This window comes from Castor canadensis, chromosome 11, assembly GCF_047511655.1.
Source record: "Castor canadensis chromosome 11, mCasCan1.hap1v2, whole genome shotgun sequence".
Lineage (NCBI taxonomy): Eukaryota > Metazoa > Chordata > Mammalia > Rodentia > Castoridae > Castor > Castor canadensis.
The window spans coordinates 110,236,209-110,248,362 of NC_133396.1; the positions used below are offsets into that span (position 1 = coordinate 110,236,209).

The following is a 12,154-nucleotide window of genomic DNA, read 5'->3' on the forward strand; positions in this document are numbered from 1 at the left end:
ATATTTTCAGAAATTCAGACAGATCTACATGTGAACACTTACTAAAGTAATAGAAATGTTCCATATCATTTTATTTATTTTTGTGGTACAGGGGATTGAACCCAGGGCCTTCCACATGCTAGGCAAGTGCTCTCCCACTGAAGTATATCTATCCTAGCCTGAAATGTTCTATATGTTGATAGGGTGTAAGATAATATAAATATCTGCATTTTTTTCATATTTTTGTTTGTATTTTTCAAAATTGAGTTTAACATCTATGCATTTCACTCTGTAAATTGCATGTCAATATTGTTTCTAAAAAATGTAAAGTTTCAAAAACTAGCCTAATTTTACGACCTAGACTTTTTTTTTTAGTTTTTTTTTTTTTTTTGGTAGTACTGGAGTTTGAACTTAAGGCCTCGTACTTGCTAGACAGGCACTAAACCACTTAAGACTCTCCACTAAGGAAACTTAAAATTTTAGTAAAGATCCTTAAAGATTTCTTTTTGTAGGGGAGACTGGGGCTTGAACTCCACCTTGAGCCACTCCACTAGCCCTTTTTTTGTGATGGGTTTGAGATAGGGTCTCTCAAGCTATTTGCCCAGGCTGACTTTCAACCACGATTCTCCTGATCTCTGCCTCCTGAGTAGCTAGGGTTACAGGCAAGAGCCACCAGTGCCCTGGCCTTAAAGATTTTTTTAACAGAGAGATGGATAATTATTTAAAAATGATATCAAGCAAGTTATGTTTTAGCATCTATTTAATATAATGTGGACATCTTTCATGACAGTAAAATGACAGTAAATGTAAACTTACCCCATCATTTTTAATGGTTGCCTAGGATCCCATTACTAACTTTTTTTTTTTTGGCCTTTTTGCTCTGGTTATTTGGACAGTAACTTCCTTAAGGATAGAATAATGTTTTCCTTTCTCTTTTGCTGCACCTTATTTATCTATCTTTATCTTTCACTGCTTCAGTGGACTTGCCATTCCAGTTCCATTTGCTTTTTCATATACTCCTAAAATGATAACCTTCCCTCATAATTTAAATTATGCATATCCTTCCTTCTTCCTTTCAAAGCCTATTACAAATCCAACAATGAAGTTTCCCTTCTCTTAATTCCCTTGTATTTATGATACTTCTCAATATTTTGTAGTTATCTTTTTTTTTTTTTTTTTGGTGGGTGGGACTAGGGTTTAAACTAGGACTTGATACTTGCAAGGCAGTTATTTTGTAGTTTTCTTATGTAGGCAGTTGTTAAAAGCACAGGCTTTGGAATTAGACATATCTACGTTAAAATCCCAGGTCTACCATTTAACCAGCTATATGATTTGTTCTTACTTCCTACACTTTTTTTATTTTTGGCAGTACTAGGTGGAACTCAGGGCTTTGCACCTGTTATGTAAGAATTACTCTACCACATGCAGTCACATTTCCAGTCCATTTTGCTCTGGTTATTTTGAAGATGGGGTCTCCTCAACAGTTTGCCTAGGCTGGCCTTGAGCCTTGATCCTCCCGATCTCAGCCTCCCAAGTAGCTAGGATTACAGACATGAGCCACTAGTGCCCAGCAGAACTAGGCTTTGAATTTAGGGCCTCATGCTTTCAAGGCAGGTGCTCCACCTCTTGAACCACTAACAAAATTAGTTCTATTTACAGATTTTTGTGTAATCCCTTGAAATCATGATACTTACAAATGGATTTGGGAATTGAGCATATAGAAAAGTTTTCAAGAAAACACTATAAAATTCTTTTAAGGAAGAAGCAACTTAAATGTTGAATCTTAAGATTGAAGAGAAGAAGGTCATTTTTTTCTGGAGTTTTTCCTAATAAAGTGATACTTTATCATTGCATAGTTTGAAAAGATTAGGAAACCATGTATATTTGTTTGGAGACAGAGTTTCACTGTGTAGCCAAGGAACTCCCAATCCTTCCAATGTGGTATCAAGCCCAGCTGAAAACCATGTTTTAAAGTAGATAGTATTTCATATTATTGTAATAATTTTACAAGCTCAGTTATGTACCTGAGATACTTCTATTCAGCTTTAGCATTTTCTAATGTTATTTTAAAAATAAGCCTGGGGATTTTTTGTTTGTTTGGTTGTTGTTGTTTATTTGTATGTTTTTTGCTGGAACTGGGGTTTGAACTGAGGGCTTCTTGCTTGCAAAGTAGGCACTCTACCACTTGACCCACACCTCCAGTCCATTTTAGTATGTTATCTCTAACCATTTGCCCAGGTTGGCCTCAAACCCCAATCCTCCAGCTCTGAGCCTTCCAGGTAGCTAGGATTACTGGAGCGAGCCACCAGTGCCCAGCCATAACCTGGTTTTCTTTCCTGACCCAAGCAGCCAACTTTAAGATCTTTAACATTTAGAATTGTTTTAAGGTGTGTCTTCAAGGAAGTTGCAAAAAGCAAGGGCACTTAAGTAGAGGGCTTAGATAGCTACATCTTAGTGCATCTAAAATATAGTAATCTATATTTACTGATGTGGAAAGACATGCAAAGTAATTGGTAAGTGAAAAAAGTTGCCACTCAGTATTATCTCTTTCTGTAAATAATACTAAAAAATGTAAATATCTAATAGAATCTGTATATAAATGTTTAGAAAAAATACCCACTTAGATTATTTATAGTGGTCATCTTGAAGGGGTAAGATTCCAGGAGACTTTCACTTTCTAAGTTATACATTTATGTAATGTGATTTTTTTTTTTTTTTACAATCATGTAGTTTTAAAATCAGGACAAAACAAAATCCACTATATAAAGATCTCATTTTGGTAGTCAAAAATTCTCCCTTGGTCATGAGACGGTATATGATTCCTGCACTTCCTTTCATATGTTTCTAGTAGGTTCTAAAATGTTCTCTTTTTTTCCTCATATGTATAACTTCTGGTGTTGAATTGAATTATTGAACAGTGATCTTTGTATGTGCTAGGCCTCCCTGCTCAGACACAACTAAGCATTGGCCCTTTAACACAAAATCCTTCTCATGGATTTTTTGAGAATTTGCTAAGCTAGATAGATTTGTATAAAGAAGAAAAGACCAAAAAAGAAAAAAGACCTTAGAAATGTAAATACTTCTTATCTTCTCTTACCCCCAGACTACACTCCACTTGTATTTGTATCATGAATCTGTTCTAAGATATTACCCTAGATGAGTCATCTGGAGCTATTGTGCATGGGAACTTATACTGTCTTCTATTCTCTTTCTCAGTGATTCACTTTTTCTAAATCCAGTTTCTTTCTTGCAGTTGCTTGTTTTAAAATTTTTTAGACTTTTATATTTTCTATTGTATTTCTATTTTCTATTATTACATATTACTCAATAAAAAGAAGGTAAAAAACTCATTTGGAGAGCCTGTGCTGGGAAAAGATAATATTCAAAACACAGTTTCTACATCCTGGTCTCCACTGTTTGTTTATAGTGCTTCTCACAGTTCTGTTGACAATCTGACAGTGTCACTGAAACACAAGTTATATATGGTCAGGAAGAAATGAAAAAAAAACTTTCCTCTAATTGCTTTTAATACTGGATGAAATGTTTGCACAACTGTTGAAATTTATATTCAGCAGGATTATATATGTTATGCATAAATACATTGTGTGTTTTTAAGTAAGTTATAATTTAACCTTAATTGGGCAGCTAAGCTTCATAAAACCAAATATTAAGTTCAAAAAAGTCATCTCTCCTCTCCTTAAAGAGTAGCCAGGAAGTTAGCAGGAGAAGAAACTAATCCCAGCCTTAAATTGAAGCTCAGGCCCCAGGAAATTAGGAGATTTCTAAGGGATGTTTATGGCTCAAGTTGAACTTTTGTTAGGTTAACACATTTGCTTTCAAGAATACCTTTATGCTTTCAAGAATATTATTGAGGTTGGGGGGGTGTAGCTCAGTGGTAGCATGCAAAAGGCCCTGAGTTTGATCTCCAACACTGCAGGAAAAATAAGAAAGATTTATTGAGCAAATACTATGTGTCTATTATAAGGGATATCCTCTCCTTAAGGAATTTATAGTATAGTTAGGACAGTTGATTCCAATGTGATATAATAGATGATATGAGAGAAGTATATATACCTATACACAGCTGAGGAACATAACCCAGAGGGTGATGTAGAGGGGCAAACATTGTTAGAGAAGATTACATGGAAGATATAGTATCTGTACTTAATACTTAAGTAGAAGGAGGCGCTAGAGAAGGAAGAGTATTGGTTCTTCTAGGTAGAGAAAGCAGTGTGTGCAAAGGCCAATAGACAGAAATAATGCATTAAGAACATGTAAGGGTTGGCAGAGTGGCTCAAGTGGTAAAACAAGCATGAAGCCCTGAGTTTGAACCCCAGCTCCACAAATCACTAATAAATAAATAAAATAGTTTAGGATAGCTGGAACATATTGTTCTAGAGGAGGCTAGAGAGGAGACTAGTAAGCAGCTGCTTGGTTTGAATGCTATTAGAGTCAATCCTGAGGGCAAGGAGAGGAGCATTTGAAAGATATTTAAGCGTGGGAGAAGGGGTTATATGATTACATTTGAACGTAAAGATCATCTTGACTATAGTGGGAATGCTGGAATTGGAAGATCTCTACCCTCTGGCAGTATCTTGGTCAAATATTAAATCTCAAATAATCTTAATTTTGAGTAGATTATTGAGCCTTGGACAATTGAGGTAATTTTTAGGAACCCCCCCCCAAAATTAAAATCCAAGAGGTAAGCAATAAACAAACATGAAAATCAGTTCTGAAATTCAGAAATTAGATGGTCAGGAATAAACCATGGGTTGAAGGAAAGTAAGTTTAAATGTGGCCGCAGTTGTGCAGCACTCCGCATTTTCCCCATACTTGGCTTTCAGCAGAAGCAAATGCAGATCTTCCTCTTTGAGGAAAATATCCTCAGTTTAGTTTAGTCCTCCAGAATTTCATGAATTCACAAAAATGTTTGTCTTAATCAAAGATCATCAAACATTCAAAGAAACAACCCTGAAAATCAAATATAGATCATCAGATATTATCAGATATTAAAATAATCAGATAATATAAATGCCATATGACATTGTTTTAGTGGCAAAGATTTATTTCCTAATGATTGTCTTTGTAATACAAATAAAATCTTATTAGAATCCCCATTTATTTTATTTTTTTATTTTATTGTTTTTACATTTACTCACATATGTATACATTGTTTGGGTCACCTCCCTCCCCCCATGACATTTTTAAAGGAATAAAAGAAATTGAAAAGCAATAAGTTATTATCACAAATAATTAGGCAAATGTGAAAAATAACTAAATGTAACTTAGGCTTGGCACAGATAGTAGAGTGCCTGCCTGGTCAGCATAAAGCCCTGAGTTCAATCCCCAATACTGCCAAAAAAATCACAGGGTTAAAGTTGAGTATGACAGTGCACACCTACAATTCTAGCACTCAGGAAGCTGAGTAAGACAGGAAGATGGTGAGTCTGATCTAGTCTGGGCTACATAGGAAGTTCAAGGCCAGGCCTGGTCTATATAATGAAACCCTGTCTCAAAAAAAAAGTACAGATGAAAAGAAGGTATATCCCAGTTATATCTGGGAGCCAGATACAGCTTTCCAACCTGCCGAGCACAGTAGTACATACATATAGTCCCAGCTACTCTGGAGGCTGAGCCAGGAGGATTGCTTGAGTCCAGGGGTTTCAGGCCAGCCTGAACAACATAGCAAGAACCTGCCCCCCCCTCAAGATAAAAACTCTCCAGAAAGCAATATAGTTAATAAATAAGTGGAAAATATAAAACAAAAATTAATAGACAAGGGAATCAAAATATGAAAGACTTAAGTTCTAGAAAGAAAAAATAAAGAAGACAGAGGAGAGCCAAAATTCTTAGAGATTACAGCCAAATTTGGCATACTAAGAAGTGAACACACAGAAATAAAGCACAATATGTACCAAATAGGATAATGAGTTCACATACAGTCATGTTGTAGTTGAACTGCAAAACAGATTTTTAAAGGACCAAGGAACAAAGCAATATCACCTACAAAGAAATCGCAACCTGTAAGAATGATAGATTTCTCACTGAAACAGTGGAAGCCAGAAAAGGAGGTTATAATACCTTCAATATGATAAAACTATCAACCTAAAATTTTCCATCAAGTGTTTTAAGATGATAGTGAAATAAAGACATTTCAAATAAAATAGAATTTTCCTATAATGGATTTTCACCTAAGGTAATTCTACTTTAGGAAGAACAAAAGTGGTTCAGAAAAGGTCTGAGAGCTAGGGGAATGACTCAAGTGGTAGAGCTGCCTGCCTAGCAAGCATGAGGCCCTGAGTTCAAACCCCAGTGCCATTAAAAAAAAAGTCTCAGATGCTGGAAGGAATGGTGAGCAAAGAAACTAGTAAGCATCTGAGTAAATCTAAAGTGCCACCTACATAAAATGATGATCATTAATATCTAATTTGTGAGCTGAAAAAAGTTAAAATACAACTAGGAAAGTGGTAAAATATTTTTGAAATTTAGACTTTATGCTAATTTTAAATTAATGGCCATGCATGGTAAAATTTCAAGGGTCATTTCTTCCTTTTTTTGGTGGTACTGGGGTTTGAACTCAAGGCTTCATGCTTGTTAGACAGGTACTCTACCACTTGAGTCACTCTGCCAGCCCCAAGGTAATTTCTGAAAGAAATGTATATCTCCCAAGCCAATAAAGAGGGAATATGGAATTTTTAATTTTTTAATGAATTATTTTGCCACTACTTAGCTTTTGTAACTTCTGTTATGCTACATAACCCTTATAAGCCTTAGTTTCTTCATCTTTAGCATGTGGTCAGTAGTAGTACTTCTCTTTAAGGGCTACTGTGAAGATATAATCAGATAATGCACGTGAACAAGCTTAGCACAAATCTGGTACATAACAAATGTTTAATGAGTATTAGACATTACTACCATTAATAGTATTATTTAAATCAACTCTTTGCTAATATGGAAAGCCATGCTAGAACCTCCCTGCTAATATCTCATCCAACTTCTATCCATATAGAGAAAACTACGGCCAAGTACAGCCAGAGAATTGAATAGTTCTGGTAACCCTAATAAGTCTTCCTTGTGTTAATCCTAATCCCTTGGCCCAGAACCTTCACAATCCATTATTTGCCTTTTATTTAAAAGTTCAAAAACATCAAGGCTTTTCACAGTTTGACCCCAGCATACTTTTGATTTTTCTTTAAAACTTTGAGTGAGAGTTCTGTAAGCACTTTTTTGAAATCTCCTTGACACTTCTGTTTAAATGCCATTTTGAAGACTAGGTAGAAGGGAAAGGAAAAGAGAGTGATAGAGCATCAGTAATATCGCATAATATAAGATGTGAAGGTAGAGGATGTAAGGATGTGTATTGAAAGCTGTTGAAAAATGGGTGGGAGGTAAAGGGGTAAGGGCAAGTAATGGGAGGGGTTGAATGGACCAAAGTAAATTGTACCTACAGTGGCCATACATTGATACACCCCTTTGACCATCAATTTAAATACTAATAACAAAAACCAGGACTGTAAAATAGGTACAGTGGGGTATAGCCCATTTTTTGTGATGAGTTTTTTTGGCATAGTGTCTCAAAAACTATTTGTCTGGGCTGGCTTTGAACCACAATCCTGATCTCTGCCTTCTTAGTAGCTAGGATTTATAGGCATGACCTACCAGTGCCTGGCCTTTTGCTGCTTTTTTAACTGAGCTTTTATTTAAGTTTCTTATTGTCACAAAATTTTCATCAAGCTCAAGTGATCTTTTTAGCTCCTTAAGACAATGTCTCTCTTTTTTTTTTTGGGGGGGGGTGGGACTGGAGTTTGAACTCAGCTTTGTACTTGCAAAGCAGGCATTCTGGTGCTTGGGCTGTGCCTCCAGTTTGCTCTGGTTATTTTGATTTTTTTTTTTTTTTTGACCATACTGGGCTTTAAACTCAGGGCCTCATACTTGCTAGGCAAGTGCTATACCTCTTGAGCCACTCTACCAGCCCTGCTCTGGTTATTTTGGATATGGGATCTCATGAACTATTTGCCTGGACTGGCCTTGAACTGCGATCCTCCAGATATCAACCTCCCAAGTAGCTAGGATAACAGGTGTGAGCCCCAGTGCCTGGCTTATGTCTTTCTATATTTTCTTTATCTCCTAGGGAAGAGGGACTAACATTTAAGTGTGTACTCTGTTCCAGGCACTATGCTCAGTGTTTTCTCATAAATTTCATCTTATTTATTCCTCATAGCAAACTTACAAAAATAGGTATTAGTGTCTCCATTTTACATATGAGGAAGTTGCACCTCAGAAACGGTTTTTTGTTTTTGCTTTTTGGTTTTGGGGAAGGTTTTTGGCAGTCCTGGGGTTTTTGAACTCAGGACTTTGTACTTGCTAGACAGACCTTTTACCACTTGACCCCCAGAAATGTTAATAAACCCATACACTTATCAGTCACTGGGTTTCTACAATGCCTCCCATCAAAATAGTTTACTGGTCTGGAGATGTAGCTCAGTAGTAGAAGTCCTGTCTAACATGTGCAAGACTCTGGGTTCAATCCCCTGCAACATATACACACCCACAAAAAAAGAAAGTAAGAGAGAAAGGAAGGAAAGAAGGAGGTGGGAAACAGAGAGGAAAGAAGGAAGGACCTTGCAAATAACTAAGTGGCTTATACTTTTTTTCTATTTGATGTATTTGTACCCTATGGAAACATTTTTTAAAAGCCAAAATTATTCTCAAAATTAAAATTTGGCATGCCTATTGACAGCTAACATCCAAGTCATAGGAATTCACTAAAGACTTTAAAACCAAACAGAAAATAGTATTTGGGGGGAGGGGTTAAATTAAGGAGATAAAGAAACATTTTATAATCTTATTCTGTACTTTGCTTTAAGTTCATATAGTGTGATGTGAAATGAATCACAAACAAATCACACCTCATTCTTAGGGTACTGGCTGGAAGTCAGTACTCCTTTCAGAAGATTCTTTCTGTTCTTTTTTCCCCCTTTCCTAGGGTTACACATCTTTCTGGAATGACTGCATATCATCTGGCCTTCGAGGGGGCATCCTGATAGAGCTGGCCATGCGGGGTCGAATCTATCTAGAACCCCCCACCATGCGTAAGAAGCGACTACTAGACAGAAAGGTACACCATCTTCTGAACATCCTTTTAAAGTAGGGAAAGGCAAATACCAACAGTACATTTTGGAAGGAAAAGAAGAATGAAATAAGATAAATATATTTGACTCAGCTGTCGCATCAGCTTAATTATCCTATATCAAAGGAAGAAACCTACATGTCCTTAGTCTAAAGAGTCATAGGAAACTCATAATTCATGGTTTTGTTTTATTTTTTAATGAAGAAAAATCATATTTATGATGCTGTTGATTATTTCTCAGTACCTATAGCTAATAACGTTATGAAACAGAATATTACAGGTAAAGGAAATCATCTGACTCAGGCCAGTCTTTGCTTAACCCTGGTTATTCTCTGATAACCATTTTCTCTTTTATTTACTATAAATCCTCTTCAACATGAGCTGTACTCTTATATCCATTTTCTTACTACTTTTTCCACTCACAGCTTCTTTCATTCTAAGCACTCTACTGAAACTACATTCTTAGGTATTACTAGCTTTTTTTCGGTCTTTATTTTTCTCCTTTAACCTATATATAGCTTTTGATACTTCTGATCACCTCCTACTTAAAATTTTCTCTATTCTCGGCCTCCTTCAAATCATATTCTCTTGCTTCTCTGATTGTACTTTATTCCTTATTTTTGCTAACATCTGAGTCTCAGTTTGTATTCCTTTATTTGATTTTCTGTTCTTTTGGAAATACCCATTTACCTTTACAGCTATATCTGTTACCTCCATGAGATTATCTCCCAAATTTCTAGGCATGTCTTTGTTTTCACTTAAATAGGAACATGTTTAACTATTGGGTAGACATTTCAACTTGGCTATCCCATATCAGTCAAAACCAAACTTCCTATCTTTCCCACCTTTATTAATGGTGCCTCAAGGTAGTTGTCTGTACTCAGAAAGTTATTATTGAATCTTCTATCCATTATTATTTGTATACAGCTTATCACTAGGTCACACTTCATTTGTTTGTCTTCCCACTATGAACCAGTACTACATTTTAGACTTTTTCAGGACAGGAATGGTAGGTAATATTTTGTTTCTTTAGATGTCCTGTAACTCCTAACCAGCATGTATGTATTATATATTGAAGCAGGATTCTTTGTTTCTTTTCTTAAAGGTACTGCTAAAGTCAGACAGCCCAACAGGTGATGTTTTACTGGATGAAACTCTCAAACACATCAAAGCGACTGAACCCACAGAAACTGTCCAAACATGGATAGAACTACTCACTGGTAAGATAACTCAAAATGATTCACAGATTTTCACACTTGATTTCCTTTTTTTTTTTTTTCCCTTTTTTTGCAGTACTGGGGCTTGAACTCAAGGCCTACACCTTGAGCCACTCCGCCAGCCTTCTTTTGTGAAGGGCTTTTTCGAGATAGGGTCTCATGGAATTTTTTTCCCAGGCTAGCTTTGAACTGTGATCCTCCTGATCTCTGCCTCCTGAGTTGCTAGGATTACAGGCATGAGCCACCAGCGTCTGGCCACACTTGGTTTTCTTTACCTACCCTTAAGATTGAGAAAAGACGTACAGAAATTCAGCATACTGGGTAAAATACACATGTTTAATAAATACCTGAAATTTTCCAGAGCTTCACCTTATCCTGTGTCATCCTACTCTGAAAGCTCTTTAACAGTGTTTTTTAGGGGGGTTTTTTGTACTGTTTATTTTATTTTTAGATAAGGTCTTGCTGTATAGCCCTGGCTGGCCTCAAACTCATAATCCTCCTGCCTCAGCCTACTGAGTATGGGACTACAGATGTCACCACCATATCCAGCTTAACAGTGTTGTTCACAAGAAAACTTCTAAAAATATCTTTATTGGGATGACAACCAGAATATAGACATTGATACAATCCACCAATCTTGAATTTCTCAGTTTTACCTTATTATTGCTAAATAACATATCATTGTATGGATGTACTACATTTGTTTATGCATTCATCAGTTGCTGGACATCATTTGTGGACATGTTTTTCTGTTGACTTGTTTTTATTTCTTTTAATCAAATTATATAGTTAAGAGTAGATTGCTGGGTCATATGGTAAATCAATGATTAGCATTTTTATGATAAAATATATGTATCATTTTGCTATTTGTAAGTATATAATTCAATGACATTTAAGTATATTCACAGTGTGTAACCATCATGTCTGTCTATCCCAAAACTATCTTTTTTTTTCTTCTTTTATTCATATGTGCATACTCAAAACTGTCTTATCATTGCCAGTAAAAACTTAAGGACTGGAATTGTGACTCAAGTGGTAGAGCACCTGCCTAACAAGTATGAGGCCCTGAGGTCAAACACCAAAAACAAAAGGAGGGATGGCGGAAGGAAAGGAGGGAAGGAGGAAGGGAATTACACTGAAAAATTCTAATAATCTGAGCCTTCAATAAATCATAATCTTTTTGTTGGTGGAAAGTCTTGCCTCAGTGCTGTCTACACTGACTGATCATGGTGGTGGTTACTAAAGGCTGAGGTGGCTGTGCAATTTCTTAAAATAAGATAACAATGCCCAGGCCTATAATTCTAATACTTGAGAGGCTGAGGAAGAAGGATTGCAAATTGGAAACCAACCTAGGCTACACAGTAAGATATTGTCTCCAAAAAAGAAAAAGAAGACAACAATGAAGTTTGCTGCACTGATTGACTCTTCTTTTCCAGAACGACTACTCTGTACTGTGCAATGCTGTTTGACAGCATTTTATCAACAGTACAACTTATCTCAAAATTAGTCTTCTCAAACTCTATTTCTGCTTTATCAACTTAAGTTTATATAGTATTCTAAATTCATTGCTGTCATTTAAACAATATTAGCAGTATCTTTATGCAGAAGTAGATTTCATGTCAAGAAACTACTTTGTGGGCGGGGGAGGGGTGCTGGAGGGGATTACTTTCTGGGCTAGGGTATAGCTCATTGGTTGAGTGTTTGCCTAGCAAGCACAAGGCCCTGGGTTTGATCACCAGTTTCACAAGGAAAAAAAAGAAAGAAAGAGGTAAGGAAGGGGAAGGAGGAAGAAAGGAAGGAAAGACTGCTTTCTGCCAGGCACAATAGT

The 12,154-nt window shown here is 36.2% G+C and overlaps 1 protein-coding gene across 2 annotated transcripts in view; it reads left to right on the forward strand.

Annotated features, from left to right (window-relative positions):
* Golph3l (golgi phosphoprotein 3 like) overlaps nt 1-12,154 on the forward strand; it is a 35,294-nt gene that overhangs the window by 14,027 nt on the left and 9,113 nt on the right. Inside the window, exons 3-4 of one of the 2 annotated variants that reach the window (XM_020155806.2) lie at nt 8,966-9,097; nt 10,215-10,329. In XM_020155806.2, coding sequence (XP_020011395.1) covers nt 8,966-9,097; nt 10,215-10,329 — 247 coding nt within the window. The remainder of the gene's footprint in view (nt 1-8,965; nt 9,098-10,214; nt 10,330-12,154) is intronic. The other variant, XM_020155808.2, reaches the window with a different exon arrangement.